This window comes from Nannospalax galili, unplaced genomic scaffold (assembly GCF_000622305.1).
Source record: "Nannospalax galili isolate Female #2095 unplaced genomic scaffold, S.galili_v1.0 scaffold134, whole genome shotgun sequence".
NCBI classification, from domain to species: Eukaryota; Metazoa; Chordata; class Mammalia; order Rodentia; family Spalacidae; genus Nannospalax; species Nannospalax galili.
The window spans coordinates 286,669-310,657 of record NW_008335593.1 but is presented as its reverse complement, the minus strand read 5'-3'; the positions used below and the strand labels follow the sequence as shown (position 1 = coordinate 310,657).

At 38.6% G+C, this 23,989-nt stretch overlaps 1 protein-coding gene across 9 annotated transcripts in view; it reads left to right on the top strand.

Moving 5' to 3' along the window:
* Positions 1–23,989, top strand: part of Erich1 (glutamate rich 1) — a 176,028-nt gene that overhangs the window by 34,335 nt on the left and 117,704 nt on the right. For all 9 annotated transcript variants that reach the window (XM_029562219.1, XM_029562221.1, XM_029562220.1 and 6 more), the window contains one exon: positions 10,063–10,197. In XM_029562219.1, coding sequence (XP_029418079.1) covers positions 10,063–10,197 — 135 coding nt within the window. The remainder of the gene's footprint in view (positions 1–10,062; positions 10,198–23,989) is intronic.

Genomic DNA, 23,989 nt, shown 5'->3' with positions numbered 1-23,989 from the left:
AGAATTTGGAAGAAATGGAGAAGAATATTGATAATCTACTTCTTGGTACCCAGAGTGAATTCAAGGAAGAAATGATGAAACTGCGGAGATCTTCTGAGAAAAACTCAACAGCTAGTGTTGGCAAATGTTCATCAGACTGTTCAGTCCTTGTTCTATTGATGAGAAGATCCTTTGAAGAAGGAGCTTGAACCTAATTGATGGAATTCGAACGTCAGCTAAGAAACACGTTTAGACAAGTAATTTTGGTTAAAATGATAACACCTTTAGTTATTAGCTTGTTTATCCCTCCTCATACTTTATTCAAAACCAAAGTCAGTTAAGTCACTACAAACTATTCCTGTGTGTTAGACATTTAAGTTTGTTGTTCTAGTGGATTTTCTCTCTATCACTATTGTTATCAATAAAGAGGATTTAAATTTTTTTAAAAATTGGATTATTTACCCTCTTATTAATTATAACATTTTTATATCTAGAATAGAAGCTCTTTACCATGTATAATCACTATGAATAATTTTCTAGTGATTGCCTATGTATTTTTAATACAGCATTTTGAAGAATAGAACTTTTTAATTTTGATGAGGTTAAATGCCCCTCTCTCCTTCTTTTGTGGTTTTTGCTTTTTGTATTCTTTCTGAGAAATCTTCATCTACCCCCTGGCAATGGAGGTCATTCATCAGCTTCCTTTCAAGATGCTCCATCACTGGTTTCTCATTTATATTTGTGGTCTGGAATATACAGTGAGATAAGCTTATGCCTTTCTCCCACATAGTAAAGTCTAGTCTTTACTTTCATTTTTTTAAAAAAGAAAATAAAATAAAAATAAAACTCAGATTGTTGGGGCGGGAGAGATGGATCAACGGTTAAAAGCACTGGCTGCTCTTCCAGAGGACCCGCACCCACAGTTACCTTCTGTAACTCTAGTTCCCAGGGATTCGATACCCTTTTCTGGTCTCCTTGGGCCTTGTATGACACAGGTGAACTTACATACATTAGACAAAACACTCATACTCATCAAATAAAAATAAATAAAATTTTAAGACATTATCAAGTTACATACAAGTCTCTGTGAACTGAAATTTTATTGTATTTGTATCATATTTATAAATTATTTTGGGAATATTAACGTTTTCCATGGTATCGTAGGCAGCATTGTTAGCCCTTGTACTTAACTGTTTTGAGTGATGGCCTGGGGTCACCCTGAGCTAAAATAGCACTTCTTAAGCTTTTCTAATCATGACATCTTTTCACCCAAGAAATATTTATTGCAGGTGTACAGGTATATAAGATAGTCATGAAGACCAAATATTTATGGAGCATAAGTCATAAATTAGTTTCGAAATAGTTCTTTGATGTACATATAATGTTATGCTTTATTAAAAGTGAAAGCAAGCTGGAGAGATGGCTCAGTGGTTAAGAGCATTGGCTGCTCTTGCAGAGGACCTTGGTTTGTTTCCTAGCACCCATATGGAGCTAACAACCAGTTGTAACTCCAGTTTCACGAGATCTGAAGCCCTCTTCTCACCTCCATGGGCATTCCATGACACAGGTACACTCACATACATGCAGGCAATACACTCATACACATAAAAAATATTTTTAAAATAAAAAAATTAAAATGAAAGCAAATTTGCATACTAATGAGATGGATGTGCTTATTTATTTTTACATAAAGAATTCAGTCTTGTCTGAATATTTGATACTGCAGGACATAAAGCATCTTCAGTGTTTCTCAGAGTTGATCAATACTTTGATTTTATAATCATCAGTGCTGACAATGCTATTTCATATAAATATATTACTACAAAATGTGTGTTTAGCACTATTTCAGAAATTGTTAAAAATTCTGTCCTAGCCATTTAACAGTTTTTTAATGAAATTTGTTAGCAACTCAAACATCAATTTTGTTTGTGTACATGTGTTAGCAACTCCACAGTTTTGTGCGTGCGTGTGTGTGTGTGTGTGTACATGTACATGTGCATACATTCTCATACATAGGACAGAAGTCCTTCCTTGTTCAGTGTCTTCCTTAATTGCTTGTTTTTTTTTGAGACAAGATCTTCCTCTAAACTTGAAGCTCAGGAATTTAGCTGGACTGGCTAGCCAGTAAGTTCCAGGGATCCTCCTGTCTCAGTCTCCTCTCCCTAGCACTAGAAATACAGGTATGCACTACAGTACTCAGCTTTTTAAATGAGTTCTCATTAATACTTAGTGAAAGTATGAAGAAAGAAGAATGTCATTCTTCACTGAGCCTGTCCTGAATACCAGGAGATAGTAGAGACAATCTCTGATTCAGTGTGTCCTAGGGCAAGATTTTCTTGACCTTCTGTGAAGAGATCTTAAAGGCTGGAGGCATCTCATTTTGTTCTTTGAACAGCATTCTTGGCACATATTCCTGGAGGTTTTCACCTTGATTTTACATCTTCGGGACAAATGCTGTGGTTTGTGGCTACCTATTTAATAGATCTAGGTTTTGTTTTTTTTCTTTTTCAATAAATATATATTTTTAATTCAGTTTTTTGCATTTCTTGCAATATATCATATTTAGACTTTCTCCCCATCTGCATCCTACCCCATAGCCCACCCTCCAGATTTTATGCATTCTTTCATATATGTTAATGCCTGTCATGTCAAGTTTGTTTACCCAGATGTCCTTTGGTGTAAGTTCACCCAGTGGAGCCTGTTCAGCCTACCTAGCATCATTCCCTTAAAGAAGACCATCTCTCTCTCACCCAGCAGTGGTCAGTTCCTTGGCTAAGGTTAGGATCTCCTGCCCATTTCCCCAGTTCTATGTTGGGTTTTTCTATGATTGCATTTGGTTATATTAATGATTGTGTTACCCAAAAATGTACCAGTACAAACCATAATGTATCTGAGATTACTACGAACTTTTTAAAATGAACTTTAGAAAAATTTTTAAATAAAAAATTTTAAAGTATATATATAAAAAAGAGGCTGTTTATTTAATGTGGCATGGTAACACCACAGTATAACTATTTGAGTGGCTGAGAGTGTGAACCTTGGTAGGCCCACAGTTTTAATAAAGTTTAGAACAATGTAGCAAGGAGGAGGGGACTGGGAGACCAAAAACGCAAAGATTGGGTAGGATGGGACTTGACCCCCTTCCTCCCCAAGTCTTCATTAAAGTCAACATTCAGGTATGAAATAACTGATAATTGTCTTCTAGATTTATGAAGAACAAAGGGGAAACAATTTTCATAGCCAGGGACAGGGCAGATGATGAGAAAGTGTCACTTGGAAGCTTTGCATAATTATAGGCGGGTTTCGTACTATCACAGTTCTTACAATGAGGAGCCTGAGCCAAGTTTCCTTCATTCTCCAAGATGTAGAAGGACGAAACTGAATCAGGTTATTCTTATTTGAGCTGCAAGTTAGAAATCTGAATATTCAACATTTGAAATTGGTTAACTGTAATGTATTCATAGGATTAAATGACATTCATACATTAAAGTCAGGCTATTAAGTATGTGAATATGTGATATTGCTATTAAGTATATGAATGGATAAATGCATTATAACCATAGTAACAAATTCTAAATTTAAATATTCCATTTCGTTTTAATAGTAGTTTTATTGATGGAACTATGGAAAATGTTTATTCTTTTCCTTGGCTAATAACCATGCTTGCTGTAACATTTTTAATGTTTATTGTTATTATTGTCTTTTACAATACACTAGTCTGATTCTCAGTCATCAGGAGAATGCACATTAAAACTACACTGAGATTCCCTCTCAGCCTTGTCAGAATGACTATCAACAAGAAAACAAACAACAGCAAATATTGGCAAAGATGTCAGGGGAAGGAATCCTCATTCATGCTACTATACATGTAAACTAGGGCAGTCTCTGTGCAAATAAGTTTGGAGAGCTTCAAAAAACTAAAATTAGAAATACCATATGACCCAGCTATACCACTCCTGGGTGTGTACCTGAAAGATTCTAAGTCAGCATACCAAGAGATACTTCCATACCCATGCTTATTGCTTTACTTTTCATGTTAGCCAAGATATAGAGCCAGACTGCATGCTGCATGTCCACTAGCAGATGAACGGCTAAAGAATGTAAGATATATATATATATATATATAGTGGGTTTTGTTCAGCTGTAGAAAATAATGAAATTATGACATTCATAGGAAAATGTGTGAAACTGAAGTTCATCCTGCCAGGCTCAGAAAGACAAATACTGTTTTCTCTCATATGGAAAATCAAGATTTAAATATAAATGTATATGGAATGAAAGTAGAAAAGGGGAACTTGACATGGGAAAGAAGATGTCTAAAAGGAAAGAGATAAGACACAGTATTGTATGTTTTCTCATATGCATATGTATATTTAATGACATATGTATCTGTAATATGACATGAAAGCAAAGGGGGACCTGTTTGGGACAAGGTAGGGGATGGTATGAGGAAGGTAGTAGAAGTGAGTAAGGGCAAGCAAGGTACAGTGATCTGTATGTGTGAAAATGTCATTACTGAAACTCATTCTGTATGCTAACTAAAAACATTTTAAAGATTTTTTAAAATATGCTAGTCAGAAAAAATCTGAAACTGTTTTAAAACTGTCTTGTAATCCCTGATGACCCTCTGACTGGAATTGCATGGAGTCAGAGTCACTTTGGTAAGTTCTTAACACCTCACAGCAAGTTTCCCACAGGGTCCTGATCTCCCTCTTCTGTTGCTAGATTGGATCATCTCACTTTGCTATTAGGTCAGTATACACACTCATCTACTTGTCTCTTCAGAAGTTCAGGTCTGTGTGGTGGGAGTTGGGGGTCTTGGCTACCTTGGCCCATATAGCCGCCCCTAATCCCTCTCACAAAGGAGGTGTTACCTCATTAGTGAATTCAGTAAACTGCATATGAGCTTTTCTGGGGAAGTGCAGTACCCAAAGACAAAGGGATGCCAAGTGTGTTTGCTGCAGCAGCAAGAGCCAGAGCCCCAGAGTTCACCTGTGCTCTGCTCTGTCATTACTGATGTCTCCTAAGGGTTCCAGTGGGGAACTTTGTCCTTGATGGTACCGATCCCCAACTGCTCTTCCATCCCGACTCCTGCGTAGGTAACACTGTCCTTGGTGCTGGCCCAGTTCATGGTGCCGTTCTTGGTGCTCCCCTGGCTCTGCAGTACTGTCCTTGCTGCTGAGCCACTAGTATATACACATGATCCAGTTCCTCAACACTTTGCAGGTAGAAATAATTTCTCCATGCATGGAAAAACAAACTTGGACTACAAGGCTAATTGTGATGACTCCTATCCTAATCTAGCTGTGATATTAGTGCTTAAAATCATCTTGTGCTAAAGAAATGCTTTTGTCTTCCCCAAATCAGGCTGCAGGTTCTGGATTTTTAAATTCTGAGTAACTAAAAGTGCTGTGGAGCCTCAGGAATCAGAGTCTGAGATCTATCATTTGTTACAGAAGCAATACTAAGAATTGCCAATCAATACTGGACAAGTACTGGGGAACGGCTGGGGGTGCCAACAACACAGCAGACAGTAGCAGGGATGATAGAGTAAAAGGGCTTTATTTGCGGGGGAGGCTATGGGAGGTGCCATCTGGGAAGTGGGTACATAAATGAATAAGATTGGGATGTTCTGTGTGATAGACACACAAAAATTAAAAAATGAGTTATATTTGAGGAGGAAGCATAAAAATTTACGTCATGTTAATTAGTAGAGGTGCTAAACATTACCATTGAAATCTACCCAATGACTTTATATCCATACACAGGTGCCAAGGATCTGAGTGCAACCGACCATGACTAGTAATAATCAGATACATACAAATTAGAGACGTATACGCCAACACCTAAGTGTTATTAGCAAAAACAATGAGTCTTTCTGTAAGAACCAGTATATTTTAAAATGAAATGGAGATCTTTCTTAAAGGTTGAAACCTCATTTAGTTTTATGTCTTATAGGGTTTATACTGAGTACAATATTGTATAACTGTATTAATTCAACTGTGAACCTAAAAATTTTATAGCCACTTTTAAAAGAGATATATCTTTGCTCTGGGAATTGTTACTGAGTATGTTAAAGCTGTAATGAAATGCTTCTAAAAAATAAAGTAAAAAAAAAAAAAAAGAATTGCCAATCAGGCAACAATTTCTCTCATAAACAAACTGGGTACTAGATTATAGATGGCAAAACAGACACATTCTGCCAAGCTTAAGCTTAAATTATACTGGGGGACAGGATGAGATCTGTGGAAGTAAATGAACAATATGAAAAAATGCAATAAAATTATGCCCAGAGTATGGTTAGCTACAAATATTTCCAAAGTTTCCACAAAGAAGAAATTGAAGAGATATCATAATGCTGGAGGCAGCCACAGAAGTGCATTTTGAATACAGAGCACAGGAGATGGCCAAAGAGCAGATCCGCAATAATGGGACATAGTGAGGACTGTTCTCAACTGAAGAACCAGTGTGCACAGATTATGATCATGGAGAGCATGGTATACTGGATTAGAGAAAGAAATGTAGTGCAAACCTATGGGGTGGAGTATGAGCAAGATCAGACCCTTATTTAGTGAGGTAACACACCACTCTGGTCTTTGTTCAGGATGGTTAATCACTGACTACAACCTGTGTTCAATTTCATCTATTAATGTTCAAACTTTATTTCATTTAAATTAACAGTTTTGTTTCCTGTTACACCACCAGTTTACCTAGCACTTCCTCATACCTGAGGGCAGTGCTTCAGGCATTGGACACTCATACCGAGCATTTTATCAGGATACCATGTTCTTCTGGACCTCTAATCCACAGTACATAGTGTGGCTGATGGGTTAGTGCGTTGTGGATTACTTTATAATTTTGTTGAGGCCACCTGCATGGCTGAGGAAAGATGAATTGGCTAAATTCCAAAAGGATTAGGAAGAACAGTGAGTATAGAAATTAATTTTAAAAATTATACAAATATAATTGACTTCAATAAAGAAGTAATTTTTTTTGTTTCACAAGGTATAGAAGCTGTTGTAGCTGAAGCAGTGAACCTCATGGAAAGAAGGGGAGGGCTACTAGAGTGTTAACTTTGGATGGAGGTGGCCTTAGCTTAGGGCAAGTTGGAGGGTACTGCAGTTGGTGAAGATTTGGTCAGTTACTATGGTGGGTAAAATATCTGTGGAACTTCATGATTTATTTTCATATTGGAGCAGAAGTAAAGGCTACATGCAGAGGGAGAAGAGCAGCAGTGTTTTCAGGAAGCACCAAGGATAGCAAGATGCTTGATCCTGCACTTAGTCTGGGCCCAGGCAGCAGTGGTTGAAAGTTCCTGCTTGGATATGAGCTGCTGAGGAATCATTGAGTAAAAAAGAGCTCCCAGAACTCAGGGCTCCACAGTCACCAGTGCTAGCATTTTCTAGAAGCCAGAAGAAAAGCAGGAGCTTTAAAAGGAGCCCTGTTCTATGAACTTAGAGAAAAGATTCTACTGGACCGTAGCTGAAAGAAAAGGAAAGGGTAGTTGGGAAGTGTAAGGGTTAGGATCAGTGTGTTGTGGCTCCAAGTGAGAATGAAGGCTTAAATCAATCTAAGTGACAGTATCCTACAAATAGAGCTGCTCAGAGCATATCCCTTCTTTTGCTTAGGGACTTTCAGCCTGACCAGCTCCTCTGTGTGTTTCCCTAGGGATATGGGAGCTAATAACTTCTGTCAGTAGACGGTAGATTCCCACCTGCCTTCTTTGTGTTTCCACGCCTCCCTCTGGGAGATCAACAGTCTGATAGTTGCTATATACTGTGTGCGAATAGTGAATTGTAGAATCAAATGGCAGCTGCCTGCTTCATAAAGTATAACCCAACTCATTCTTTACACTTGAATAAGAGATCTGATACCAATCTTCCAAAAGGGTGAATGTATTCAAAACAACCCATATTTTACCTAAAATAATATAGAAAATTAGAACTAGAAGTTATTATATATCATATGGCCACCTTTACTTACAATTAGCAAACTGAGGCTCAGGGTAGTCTACCTTTCCTGCTCATCTCTGGCTGTGACGGTGTCATCATATACAGCTTAAAAGCTTAGCTGTAAAGTAGCATGTGGTTTCCCACTAAAGGAGGACTGTCTTCCTACATGTTTCAGTTCAAATTGTGTTCTTGGATACATCATTATTTTCCATTGCCTGAGTCATCTCACGCTTCAATTCCATGATATCTCCTATATGCATCCCAATAATTAAATGAACAATGACATTTCTAAGTTCTATTTAACTTTCTTAAGAAAGATTTAGTGATTAAAAGCTTCCAAAAATATTCTGTGAAAAATGATCAAATGTTGATGTTACAAGATAGAAATAGTATTCTTAGAAACATACCACCATCTGCCCTTGATTCTAGCAAGGAATGACATACTAATTAATCAACTATGTGAATCAAATTAACAGAAGAACTAGAATTCTGGCAACATTCTGAATACTTAGTGACAAGAGAGTGAATACACTGATAGGAATTTGAAAAGGTTTTACATTTAAATATCTTAAAGGCATATATTCTATGTATTGGTGATTTTGGTGAGTCTTGAACATTGTTGGTTTAAAATAAAATGTTTGTTATTCTGTGGAAGACCAATTGGGATATCCATTTGTGTTTGCCATATGCAAGAGAACCACTTTGCCCTATTTTAAATGAAAATATAAAGGTTAAGAGAATTGATACAAAATATTGGAGAGTATGGGAAAAAGCATTTCTCTTACAGCTGGTTCTAGTTCATATATATATATAGCAAAAGATTCAGATCCTTCAAATCTTCAGATCAGAAACTCCATTTCTAAGAATTTATCTGAAGAAACCAAATGGCCAAGTGTGCAAAGGAATATGCAACAAGGATGGAATTATAGTTTTGGTGTAAAATACAGGTTCATGAGTTTGCATACTTAATCCTCATCTGGTGGCACTCTTTTAAGAGATTGTAGAACCTTTGAGATGTTGGCATACCTGGAGGAAGTGGGTCTTTGTGTGATAAGCCTTCAGGTTTATAGTCTAGTGTCTCTTTTTTTCCTGTCTCTGCTTCTTGCTCCATGGAAATGTGAGCTTAAGCAGCCTTACTTTTCTGCTGCCACAGTTATGTGCCACTCCAGTGCCTTCACTAGCTTGATGGTCTGAACCTTTTAACTGTGAGGCAAAATCAATCCTTGCTCCCTTAAGATACTTCTTGTCAGATATTTCATAATAGAATCAAGGAAAGTGACTGATATAGATGGCCATCATCACTGTTCATAACAGTGACCATTCGAAGTCACCACTTATGTGTATAATTTAGGACAGTGATTAAATGATAATTAAATTATAATTTTCCCATACCATAGCATATTTTGTACCATGAAAAATATATGAAGGTTTAAATACTATATACTATATTGTGTTGTTTCATGATATTACACTCAATTTTAAATGTTTATATAAAAATATGTAATTATAAAATTATGTGTGATATGATGCCATAAAGCTATGTATGTATTGCATGTGTCTGTATATTTCTGTGTATGTGTATCTACATGTGTATATACTTGTATCTCAGTGTATTTGCAAGCACATGTTGGTCTATAGATTGTTCTGTGTCTGTGGATCTGTGGGTGTGTGTTTGTGAGTGTAAAGGGGATATATCCACACATTCTGTACATGTTAGTGCACATGGAGACAAAATTCAGGACAAGGCACAAAAATGTTAGAAGATTCATGGTATAATGAAAAAAGGTATGTTATATGGACTGTTTATATTTTGTTTCATATTCATGAATTACTTATATTTTATATCACCATATGGAAACCTAGAAGTTTATGATATGAGTAGCTTAACATGAACTAAATAATAGATGGTTCCCTTTTCCTGGCTGGGCATATAGCTGTCTTGCTTTGTGGGCAACATTGGCTTATTAAAGTCAATATGTATGATGGTGTTTAAGTTTTATTGCATTACCTAATTTCTTGTGTTTACTGAATTTCACTGGAGAAACAGTGCTAATGAAATCAGGGCAAATAAATGTTTGGTTACATTCTGTAATATTTACAAGTGCATGCTGTTTCCTTTTTATCTTTACAGATCGTGACATTAAGATCCAGCCAGAATGTCGGCTCTATACTGTGAGTTTGCCTCCTGAGGGGTTTATCCCCTGTTTGCCAGAACCTCCCAACTGTACAAATTCTGACAATGCTTCTAGTGGTGGTGACACAGAAGGTAAAAAAGTATGCGTAGGAGGAAAGTGGAACTTTTTTCCATTATTATTTTCTAGTGTTACATTGTTTTCAGCATTATAGGTTAGCTGCATATTAGTGTATAACCAATCACATAGTATACTATTACATATTTTGCAGCCATTAAAAATTATTAAAACCTTGTCAATAGGGGATGTTAAAATTAGAATAAAAGGTTAGGAATTTAGCTCATTGGTAGAGCGCTTGCCTAACAAGTAGAAGACCCTGGTTTAGTCCTCAGCTTAAAAAAAAGACAAAATTACAAAAAAAAAGGGCAACTAAAATTAGAATGAGACTATTGCTGTATTTGTTAATGCATGAAAAACCTGGAATTAAATATACCAAAATGTCTTGTTTAGTAGAGTTTTAGTACTTGTCTTGGTTTAGTAGAATTTATGCCTTGACTTTTCTAAGCTTTTCCAATTTTCCAAAAATTATAAAATCAAGGAATTACATGTTTTGTTTCTCTTTTGTGAAAAGACTGACCTATTATCATTGTGTTTATTGTTACATATCTTACTGAAAGGAAGAAAGCAGAATATTCCCATCTCAGGCAGTTCACTGTTCAGATGGAAGTGCTGATGTTGCCAGAGCTTACATTTTTATAAGTGAAATGGTTTGTTTTCTCTTTAAATCTACCATTTGAAAACTTCCTTAACAGGAACTTATAATCTTCAAGTGAAGATGTTCCCTGGATGATTTCTAGCAAGAATAAACTAAGAAAGTCTTTCTATAAGTCTTAGTTAATTTGACTATCACAAAAAAATGTTGGTTTTCAAACACATCGATCCTTCTGGTTTCCTTGTTAAAGAATCAGAAAACATAACACCAGAATTTGAATAACTAAGAAATAATATACTCATTGTTTCAAGCCCTGTTGAAAATCCTTGAAATAAATTATTTGGTAAATAAATGATTTGACTAGAAGTTTTACTTGTGTTCTTATGAAAATAGATTATTTTGATGAATGTATTTTCATTGTGAACTTGTATTTCATAAGAAAATATGTGCATTCATTCATGTGCTGTTGTGTGTAGTTTGTTCTCACGTATGCATCCCTGTATATGACTAGTTCACTCACTCAATGTGCCTAAGTGTAGTTAGTTTATTCCCCGCTGATGTATACAGTTTCCCTAGGTGCTGTTACTTACAGTTGGCTCTCTTATGCTTTTATACCCAGGTGGCACTCGTTCACATGCCATCGCACAGAGTCAACTTGCATTCATGTGCTGTTGTGTAGTTGGCTCTCATGTGCAATTGCATACATTTCATTCTCATTGTACACAGCTAGTTCTCACATACCATCGCATGTAACTCTCACTCATCTTTAAATAGTCGATTGTCATGTGTGTTATGCTCTCATTCATGTGTTTTTATAGGTACTTGTTTCTCATGCTGTTACACAGGTAACATGTACTGCTGTATGCAGTTGACTTATATGCTGTTGTACACAGTTGTTCATTCTTGCCTTGTGTTCAATTGGTTCTGTTGCCACTGTTCCCGAGGGCAGTCTGTGCAGGGGACTGTGTTTAAGAAATTAAAAAATTGTTTGCTATTTGTATACTCTTATCTATTATTAAAGGTTGAAACTAATTTACATACTAAGGACATGGGTGTGCTTGTTTATTTTTACATAAAGAAATCATGGCTGAATATTTAATACTGGAGAACATAGAATATATTGGTTATTTTTCTCATTGCTGTGATAAAATACCTGACAAAAGCAACTAAAGGAGGGAACGGTTTGTTTTGGCTCAAAATTTGAGGAGTTGCAGACCATCATAACAGGGATATTGTGTCTATACTCAGGAAACACAGAGAGATGATGACTCTAGAAAACCATTTTTATCTTATAAACTGTGCACTGCTACTCTTGGGTAGATATGTTCCTCTTGGTATTCTGCATTTCAGCTACAAGGAAGCTCAATTTTCCGCCTGAGTTTTATTGTAACTCAATTGTAGTTGTTTCCTTAACCTTCATTTTCTGATAATTAGCTTTTATTCCTCTCATTCTTTTCAGATTATATGTTTAAAACTTTGGGTTTTCTGAGCTGCATTCTATCTTTTTTTGTAAGCACAGAGTAATCAGGGTTTAAGAGCTAGTTATTTTATTAAATGCTTTCTTTTTCTCATACAATAGTTTTATTTATTAGCTTTTAATGTTTTTGGTTTTTTATAATTTTATGTGTATGAGTGTTTCGCTTACATGTAAGTGTACTACATGCTTATGGTGCCCACAGAGATGAGAAGTATAACTGCCTGGATTTTGGAAACATGAACTAAATGCATGTTTTCTGTGTGTATTCTCGGAGAGTTAGCCACCCATCCTTTAAAAGTGGTTTTACAGAATCAGGCTTTCATTTCAAGATAGTTTTTGGATCTTATTGATGCTGTCTTATCCATTGCTCACTTTTTTTGCCTTTGCTGAAAAGAGCCTGAGCTAGGATCCTGGGTATTCTGTGTGACTTAGTATTCGGTTTGTTGGACTGATAGGAAGGCAAAGTTTTCCCCAGGTGCAGCCAGATTCAGTAAAACCCTGAGCTAGACATGGGTCACATTCCTATACACCTTACATGCCCAGGGTGTGAAAGTGGTTCATTCTTGTTTGGACATGAGGGAGAATGTTTAACTGTTAATGCCTGGCTTCTCACTTAGGTGAGGTGAGATGGCTGTCGGGGAGGCTACAGATGGAATCCCCAATTAGGTCACTTGCCTCTGCAACTTCCCAGCTATCAATGCAAAATAAAGATTAGGCCCATTTCCTTTGGTCTTATACTTATGTCTTGGCGTCTTGGCACCTACATCTGGTACCTGGATTCTTCCTTGCCTTGAGGAAGGAAACCATAACAGCATTAGCCATCTCTGACTAAAAGTTGTGTGTACAGAAAGTCAGATATTCATTTGAAGTAACTGACTAGTGATATCTGTATATTTCATTTACTCTGCCTGGGAAGAGAGGAGGGTGCAAAGAAAGGAAAGGGAAATTGAGGGAGAAAAAGGATAATTTGTTCTAATTGTAAGTTATTTTCTTAAATCATAGTTGTCTACTCCAAAGCATTATTACCACATACCAGATATTTATGATACTTGCATTAGAGAAATATTCACACCTTGGTAAAACTTTATACCATTTTTAGTTTTCAGTATGTTCCAGTTTTCTTTTTGTTGCTCTAATAAAACACTGCCAAAGTAACTCGGAGAGGAAAGGGTTTATTTGGCTTATGCTTCCACATCACAGCTCATCACAGAGGGAAGTGGAAGTAGGAACTCAAGGCAGGAACCTGGAGGTGGGAGCTGCAGTAGAGAACACAGAGGTACACAGCTTACTGGCTTGCTTCCCCCGGCTTGCCCCACTATCTTCCTTTTAGAGCCCAGGCCCACCTGCCCAGGGATGGGACTGCCCACAGTGGGTTGGGCCTTCCCACTGCAATCAGCAATTAAGAAAATGCCTCATGGACAAGACGCAGGAAATTCTGATAGAGGAAATTCTTCACTTGAGGCGCCCTCTTCCCAGGTGGCTCTAGTTTTTGTTAAGTTGACAAAAACTTACAAGTAATATGTTAAATAGAGTGATTTCTGAGCAGTATTAGTATACATTGGTTAATATTTATTCAACTAATAGAACTCCAAGAATGAGATAACTAAGGAAAGAAAGTAGGAAATTATTTAAGAAACAATATGGAAAGTTCCTGAGCTATAAAGAGACTGATACAGAAAGACAATTGCAGTAATGCCATAATTGTGAATAAAGATGACCCACAGAATGTCATCGGATGCTAAAGTAGTCTAGGGAGTAAACCAGATGTCTTTAGGAAAGAATGAAAATGAAGTTGGAGGCTGCAGAGTCCATGGCCTTCTCCATGGTAGTACTTAGAAACTCCTGACAAGAGTGAGCTATGTTAGTTTTCAATTCAAAAGTCATGGGGTCCAAGTCATAAAAGAATGCTTATACAATATTTCTGTTTCAGAACCTTCCACACATATGGCCTTACTTAGTTCTTTGGTCATCATGCCTGTATGTCCATAGAACTTTTCGTGATGTAAATAGAAAGTCATTAAGCAGAGAGACCTGTCCCCTCGTGGCTGACAGCCAAAGGTGACAGAGTCAAATGGGAGACCATGTCAGAATCCAAGTCTTTCCCATCTTGCTTATCTATCCACCCTCTGAGGCTTATTTTTCTAATTTGTATAATAAGAGGTTTAAGATAGAAAGTTTGCTAAATCCTCTTTTCATCTTTAGTTTCAGTGGATGTAGATGTCCTTGAGCAAGTTGTTTTGTAAGGTTAAACTGGGAGAAGACTAAGATAATTTTTGATGAAGGAACATTTTCAATCCCTTACTCAGTCATGAGAGAGGCGTGCTCAGTACTTGCTTCTCAGTATATTCCCAAGGGTATTGGAATAAGTGAGAAGAGACTAAGACAATAAAGAGCAAGGAAGAAAACAGAAAGGAACAGAGCCCCACCTATATACGGAGCAGAATGGGGTACAGCAGGCACATGCCCCTATCGAGGAGGCACTGGTGGCAGGCTGGACTATGAGTGGCAGGAGCCACAAAGACCCCACTTCCCATTGTATCTTTGACTCCTAGCAGTTTTGAAGGCAGTAAAGCAGTCATTGGTTCACCACACATATGTACTTCTGAAGATATGGTACAAGTGTTTCTGTGGTTGAGGAATTCCTGATGCTGTGGATAGTTTTTCTTGAACACAAGCAATCAGTCTCCTTCCCAAGTTCACATTTGGTAAAGAAACAGAAAGATTTGTATTGACATTCCAGGCCTATCCTGTGTTACGTTACAGGGACATGAATTTGATTACTGGTTACATGTCCTTTCCCATTAAACTTGTACAAAGTCTTCTTTATCAGTTTCTGTGCCTTAAAAAAAAACAATTTACACGTGTGTGTGTGTGTGTGTGTGTGTGTGTGTGTGTGTGTTTGTCCTTGCTCACATGAGCACATACCATGGTGTTTATGAGGAGGTCACAGGACAACTTTGTAGAGTTGGTTCTTTCCTTCAGCCATACTGGTTCTGGGGAATCAAACTCAGGTCATCAGACTTACCAGCAAGTGCCTTTACCCACTAAGCCATCTTGCCAGCTCTGTGCCTTATTCTTATGAATTATCCATGAAATATAGTATGTACAGTTGTGATCAACGTAAACAGTACAGAAATGGGACTGTAATATTAGGATTGTATAAGATTCTGTAGTGCTGTAAAAAAGGAATCAATATGATAGTTTGTGAATTTCAAATGCAAACTCCATTGTCTGTCAGTTTTTTTTTTTTTTTTTTTAACAAGGGATAGAGAGAAAACTAACACATTCTTCCACTCTCACTATTGAAGCCTCCTTATACAACAGAGTGTGATGCACACAGAAGGTCACAACTGGCCAAGGTGTAGAGAATAAGAGACTCCAGAGAGTGTGTCCTTTCATTACAACATTGACATATTCAATAACAATTTCCAGAGCTAAGATGCATCTCTTTCAGAATTGGCTGTAAACTTTTAGGTTTACACATGAATTAATACAGTTATACATTATTGTACTCAGTATAAACCCTATAAAACCTAAAACTGAATGAGGTTTTAACCTTTAAAAAAGATCTCTATTTCATTTTAGAATCTACTGTTTCATACAGAAAAGCTCATTTTTAATGCAAATAACACTTAGATGTTTGTACATGCGTCTCTAATCTCTATGTATCTGATTATTACTAGTCACAGTCACTTACTTTCTAAGATCCTTGGCACCTGAGCATGAATGTAAAGTCATCAGGTAGATTTCAATGGTAATGTTTTGCACATCTACTAATTATTAAGGAGCAAATTTTTATGCTTTGAAGAATTGTTTTTTTAATTAAAAAAATTAATAACCACATGATTCGAAGGAGCATTTCATTACAGCTTTAAGATTGTCTGTCAATTCTTAATCTCAGGGTAATCCCAGCTCAAGAAAGAAAAATTCTGTTGTTAATAAAACCTATGGCTGTGACTAGACCTCAGTGTATGAACTTGCACTGAGGGATGTCTGGGGACACTAACTTGACATGATAGGCCTTAACTAAACAAATGAGAGAATGCATGAATTCCAGTGATGGGGTCGGGGAAGGTACCAGTGGCGAAGGGAATATAAGGATGATTAAGATGTTCTGTATAAAATACACAAAAATTCAGTAAAAATTTACAGCAAAGAAAAACCTATGACTATGAACTAGCCTTGACCTAGCCAAGCTGATGGCTCTTTGCAGAGGGCCTTACATTTCTCTTCCACCAGGTGGCTCTCTTGTCCACCTTTGGCGGTGACTCCTTGGCACTAAGATACATCTTGCCTAACCTGGCAAGGCCTCTAGCAGTCCCATTTTAACCTCTTCCTTTTTCTTTTCATAGAGTACTTTACTCTAATTAAAGCATTTATAGATTCATACTTATTAAAAATTTTAATGTCTTTTCATGTATATTAGTTTATTTCCCTAACATTTCTATTCTTTAAATGAAAAAAAAAACTCTTCATCTAGTTTTAATTGCTTCATCTAATTTTAATTTCAATCTAGAGACTTGGTTCATGGTTTTAACAGTCTTATTTAAAATGTTTAGCACTTGATTGCTATATCTTAAACCATCTGATTTTTTACTTACAAAATTCTCATAATTTTGTTGGTCATTTTATGGAAAGTTATAGAAAATCAATCTAAATATGAATGTTCTGAAAAATATCTATCAACATGTTTTTATCAGTGAAGAATTGATGAGCCATTAGGTGCCTTTTAGTGTTTTGTGACTTCCTGGGGATACATGAACAAACATCTCTTGACTCTAATAGGGTATTAACAGACCAAAGTTACAGTTCCATCCAAGTCAAGCTGGTAAGCCAGTAAGTTTACTGGGCTTATTTACAGGAGCATGAATGACTCAGGCATCTACAGCACAAAAAGCCCACCCCAACATGGGTGACGACTCATGAAAGTTGCAGCACTGGGGTACCCAACCCTAGTCAACCTTCTGCATACTCTACAACTTTTAAAGATCCCATACAACTGGAGCAGAATGAGTGGGGGACAGGAGGGAGGGAGTGGCAGGACTCTCACCTGAGGGTTTAATGATACTCTCTATCCCTCTTTCTATGAGGAAGTGTTAATAGATCTAATCTTGTGAGGGTCTTGCACAGTAATCACAGCTGTTCTCATTTGAGAGGGAATAAATATGTCAGACCTGGTGAACAGAATTCCATGGAAAAAAAAATCTTTGAATACCTGTGCTTTCAGCCTATTCAGAACTAACTTATTTGGAGCTAGAAAGATGGCTCAGTTGGTAAAATGCTTGCCCCATAAGTATAAGAGTCTCGGTTCATATCCCTAGCACCCATGTGAAAAATTTGGCATGGTGGCACACATCTGTAACCTTAGCACTTGTTGGGGGTCAGGGGAAATGGTCAGATCCCTGAAGTTCATTGGTCAGCTAGTCTTCCCATATCATTGAGCTTCAAGTTTAATGGGAGGGGAAAGGGGGGAGAGAGAGAGAGAGAGAGAGAGAGAGAGAGAGAGAGAGAGAGAGAGAGATTTAGACAAAATCCCTAAAGAGGCAAGCTAAGAAGCTGTGTCACACAGTCCAGGGCCTGTGTCTCCTATAGAAGAGCCAGAGGCTTCAAAAGTTGCTTGCAATGAAGCTTCAGTTGTTGTTTTCTTGACTCTTGTATCTGCAGTGACCTTCCTGGCATCTGAGAAATGGAGTCTTGAATGCTTTTCTTCCCTTCATGACAGCCTGAATTTATTGACAAAGCTTAGACAGCTGCAGGAAGGGGTCAAGAATGTCTGTCTTAGGGAGTGGATGGAGACCTTTTATCTGGATTGGTATTGCTAATGTGGCAGGTTGCAGACTCTCTGTCAGTGGAGTCTCATTACTCAGCCAGCTACAGGGCTCTGGGCCAGGAGCATGAGTAGCTGAGCCTTACATCACAGCACAAGGACCTGTGGCATCCCCACTTTACAGCTGGAAAAGCTGAGGCTGAGGCCATTGCATCTCAAGCTGGTACTGGAGTTTCAGTCATGGCCACACATCATTGTTCTTTTACTTCCAAAAGGCTGCAGACTGGATATTACCTTTGATAGTGTACAATATGGACAGTTACTAGGTTTCCCTGTGATCCTTCCTGAAGAGAAATCACATAGTCCTCGACCTTGGGATGATTATAGATGATGATAAAGGCAGGGGTGTGGGGGTGCTCTTGATCAGTGAGCCAAGCAGGAGAATAGCAGCTGAAGGGAAGGATTACAAAAAATCCTGGACAGAGCTATGTATGACTGAACTGGGAGAGATGAAGTCTTGGCCAGAAAGAGGACATTGAATTCATGTAAGAACAACTTGGGCTTTTCTCAAGGTTTTTGACCATCAGTATTTCATTTCTTCTTTGCTGTTTTTCTCCCTCTTTTGTATGCGTCCATCCGTCCTTCAGTGTCCAACTGGTTTAGTTACTATTGATTGATAGAGAATATACTAGATATTTAATATGGAAGAGATGATTAAGAAGAATCATCTCTGAAGAACTAGTCTGAGCTGGTGAGTTGAGAACAGTGTGTGAGGATAATAGGACTAGAATGACCAAGAGTACTGAGAAGGAGGAAGAAAGGCTAGAAGTACAGAGACAGGGATAGTGATACAGAGATAGAGAAACACTAAGAAATAGAGAGTGGAACATAAAGGAGGGAGTCCTGTAGACTCAGATAATAATAGCCATGGTGGGTATGAAGATACACATGGCTGCATATTAGAAACCTGGCTGTAGCCTGGAATTACATATGCTTGTAATACCAGTACTAAGGAGAGTAACTGACGAGACAAAAGGGAATTAGCTATTTTGCCCACTGTGATGGCTAATCCTGGGTGTCAACTTGACTGGATCTGGGATTAATTGAAATGAAAGAGATCTTCTTGATTGGATCATCTGAAGCTGGAAGACACACCCTAAATGTGGGTGTTACCTTCTGATGGCAGTTGGTATAAAAGGCCATGACAGGAGAAGGCAGGCTTCTTGCCTCTTGCCTTCTCTCTCACTGGTGAATTCATCTTGCTACTGTAGACCGAAGACTAGCTGATCTTTCAAAATTTGTCAGACCTTCAGCACAAGATTGGGACTGAGACATCCAGCCTTGTGGACTGAGTGACTACTGATTCTCAGCCTCTCCAGTGTGGTGCAGCCGTTGTTGGGCTACTCGGACTCTATCCTGTGAGCTAAGCTGATAAATCTCTATACATATATATTCATTCTACCGGTTCTGTTTCTTTGGAGAGCCCTGACTAATACACCCGCCCTCCATGTTCTTCATATAGTCTCAGTACACTGCCTGTTATCAGAGGGGCTGGGTCTTTAGAATTTAAAAACCAATCTACAGTTTTCCATGACCATCCGTTATTGAAATATAATCTGTTTTGAAAGGTGTTGGGAGATTTTCAGACAGCACAATAGTATGTGTGCCAGGACAATAAAGGCCAATGTCTGCAGTCTGCAGTTTGCCCATTTTTATAATTATCATCACATCAGATTTTGCCAAGGGCCTGGGACAGGGCCAAGAGCTGGGACCCTGTTCTGGCCAAGGTCTGAGAAAGTTGTAGTGCTAGATGGATTCTCTCCAGGCCCCCCTTTCACTTCTAACTGCCCTGTTGCTCCTTAGGCCAAGGTCCATTAGCAAGTTTGGAAGCTGCAGACCTTTAATAGTAAAGGATTCTCTAAATATGATTGGCACAATGATCTGCAGGAGTTGACCAGAATAGCTCAAGGCTGACCCAGTCTCAGTCACTATATCCATGTAAGAGCTGAGCACCTGCAAATCAGCCAAGGTACCTAGTGCCCACATGTTGAAAACCTTGGGACATTGATATCAGCACCTCACTGCTGGACTCTGATGCAGTCCTCAACCTTTTCTGAGACATTTATGAGTTAGTAGAAGGAAAGATTGGGTGATGAATGAGTGTGATAGTTGTTTTCTCTATATAACTGAGTGTTCTGCACCTGGATTCCTGAAGATTCCACAACAGTTGACCAAGGCCTAACCTTATTACTATGTTCTTAGGGAAAAAGCTCCAGTGGGGCTCAATGTATAGCCAGGGTGCTCAACTGACCTGCTACAGTCACTGTCCTCTGGCCACTTGTTACATTGGCATCAGGAAGAACTGACTCAATAGCACAGATAAACCTGTCTGCCTCCACCTGCAGACAGAAAGTGGAAATTATTTAGCTCTGCATGATCTCCAGCGAATGATACCAGTGATGGCTGGTAGCTGATGTGTCTTCTGGGGTTGTGGTGGTTTGAATGAGAGTGTCCCCCATAGGCTCCAGGTATTTGGACATTCTGTCCCCAGTTGGTGGTGCTGTTTTGGGAGGTCTTAAAGATGTGGCTATGCTGGAGGAAGCAAGTCACTGGGAGCAGGCTTAGAGAGATCTTAAGCCTTGCCAGATCTCCAGTCGCTCTCTTGTTTCCTGTGCCTGCTTGAAGATGTGAGAGCTTAGCTTCTGCTCCTCTAGCTACCTCCATAGACAAAGCCTCCTCTCCATGATGGGCTCTTGCCTTTGGAACCATAAGCTTAAATAAACTCTTTTTTATAAGTTGCTTTGGTCAGTGTTTCTATCATAGCAACAGAAAAGTAACTAATACATGAGTTTTACTTACCTGTACAGTTGGTCAGAATAGCTATTTCCATGGTGAAAAAATGTAACATCCCCATCTTGACAATATTATTAAGGATCAGCCATAGTGGATTGTAAAGCATAGTAAGACCTCCACAAGAAATGGCCTGACCTTAGTACTGGTGTTGCCTGATTGTCCCTATGTTTCAAATATACAGGGTCACCAACTCCTGGTCTCATGAGCTCTTAGCCTGCATAAGATCTCCTCTTCTGTCTGGAATGTGCTCATCTGACTCTCCCTGCCCTGTCCTCAGGACATACTTCCCAGAAGCTCTGAGAGAACTTGTCAACAAAGGCCATTTCTCTCCATTGCTGAGGATGAAGATTGTGGAGTTTTTTTTTTTTTTTCTTTTTTTTAAAATATTTTATTTATTTTTTTATTTTTATAAGATTTATGTTTATGTGTACCACATGCATGCAGTGCTCACAGACATCAGGAGAGGGCATCAGATCCCCTGGAACTGGAAAACTGTTAAGTGTTCTTAAGAGCTGAATCATCTCTCCTGCCTCTGATATGTATATTTTTTATTATTTTTATTTTATGTGTATGTGTGTATTGCTTACATGTAGGTAAGTGCACCCATGCCGTGCACTGCCTGCAGAAGACAGAAGAGGCTGTCGGATCCCCTGGAACTGGAGTTATGGACAGTTGTTAGCTGCCATGTAGGTGCTGGGATTCGAACCTGGGTCTTCTGCAAGAACAACCAGTGTTCTTAACCACTGAGCCATCTCTCCGGCCCTGATTGTGGGGTTTTAGATTGAGGATATCTGTGAGGGCTCTTTTGATGACAAAATAGGAGCCCACTTGTTCCCAGAGGCACTTGAGATAGTTACCATGTAGCTATCTCCCCATTTCAGCAATCAAAGGTGCTGGGATTCGAACCTGGGTCTTCTGCAAGAACAACCAGTGTTCTTAACCACTGAGCCATCTCTCCGGCCCTGATTGTGGGGTTTTAGATTGAGGATATCTGTGAGGGCTCTTTTGATGACAAAATAGGAGCCCACTTGTTCCCAGAGGCACTTGAGATAGTTACCATGTAGCTATCTCCCCATTTCAGCAATCAAATAAAACAATGGTTGGATGTTTTTTTTTTTTTTTCCTGTTTTCCAAAAGATTTTTGTCAGATAGCCTCTTAATCGGTTTTCTGCTGCTATAAGGAACACCAGAAGCTGGGTAATTTATGAACAGCTATGTGTTTGCCTCCTGTTTCTGGAGCCTGCAAATTCTTAAGATCCAGAGGCCTCATCTTGTGAAGGCCTTTATGTTGTATCATCCCATGGTGGAAGGCCAGATAGCCATGAGTGGAAAGGGACCACATTCATCCTTTCATCAGGTGAGCCCACTCCTTCAATAAAGGCATGACTCTACTCACAAAGGCAGAACCCTCATAGCCTGACCTCTTCTCAAAGGTCCTGCCTCTCTGTACTGTTGCTCTGGGGGTTAAGGTTTTAACACAGAAACTTTGGGGCTATATTCATTCATACCATTTAAGAATAGCTTATTTATAAGCCTATTTCTTTTTTTTTCTGAGTTTTTGTTCTAAACTTTAGTAAAACTAAAAGTAAGATAATTCACAGGTAATAGTTTATATGGTTTTTAAATGATACTGTACATAAGATATATAGTGTTATAGTGATTTTATATTTTGCACTAATACACAAGAGCTAAGTCAGGCATGGTGGCACATCAGTCAGGAGGATCTCAAATTCAAGATTAGGCTGGGCTGCATAGTGACACACTGTCTCAAAATAAGGGTATAGAGGGACTTGTATAAATGCTGGAGATTTGGTTTGATTTTTGAGGTACGAGGGAGCAAAACCAGTGTTTTGCACAGGCTAGGAAAGCACTCTACCACTGAGCTGTACTCCTCGTCCCTAACTAACACTGGTTGAATGTGCCTATTTGTGCCACATTTGGAGTTTTAAAAAGTTAAGATTCATTAAATCCAGTAATGATAGTTTTATTGTTCTAATATATTTTTCACTGACCACCTCTGGTGCCCCTTTGTGTGGTGCGATCACAATCCCTCTCTCTCTCTCTCTCTCTCTCTCTCTCTCTCTCTCTCTCTCTCTCTCTCTCGCATGTATCTGTATCTTCACAGTCTTACTTCTTACATCACAATGTGTTACCAAAGCCTCCTAATGTAATCTGATTTGAAATGGTAAAGGGGCATGTAAACATCCTTCTTCAGGGTTCTGACAATATGCCCTTCCTCCTCCAGCTGGTCTGGAGCCAGACCTTTGACCATGTCAAATGCATCTCATAGAAATTCCATAAGCTCCAAGGAGAATAACTCACAGATGCTCCTGTAGAGCCTGGACAAAGGTAGTGTGTTAGGCGGCTGGAGAGATGGCTCAGCAGTTATGAGCATTGATTGTTCTTGCAGAGTACCTGGGTTTAGTTCCCAGCACCCACAAGGTGGCTAACAACTGTCCGTAACTCCAGTTCCAGGGGATCTGACGCCCTCTTCTGACCTCCATGGGCATTGCACAACACAGGTGACTTACATGCAAGCAATATACTCATGTACATAAAATATAAACAATATATACATATATATATGTATATATGGTCTTTTTGAGACAGGGTCTCCCTGTAGCTCCAGCTGCCTGGAACTCACTCTGTAGACCAGGCTGGCCTTGTACTCACAGAGGATCCACCTGCCTCTGCCTCCTGAGTGCCAAGATTAAAGATGTGCGCCACCACACCTGGCACTATATATATGTATATATATATTCTTTTTTTAAAGGGTAGCATGTTAGTTACTTTTCTTGCCAGTGACCAAATACTTGACAGAAGCAACTTAAGGGAAGAAAGATTTCTCTTGGCTCACATTTCAGAAGGTACAGAGTGTCAAGTGGGAAGGCATGGAGGCTGGAGTGGGTTTGATCAGTCTTTTGTGGCAGAAGCTTGCAGTGGAGCTTTACACATGATACCAGCCAGGAGACAAAGAGCTTTAGCCAGAAGCCAGTTGGGCTGTAACTCTTAAAGACCTGACTCCCAGTGAACTACCTCCACCACTTATACCTCTTGCTCCAAAAGTTTCACGACCTCCAAAACAGTGTTACCAGCTACAAAATGGTGTTGAAACAT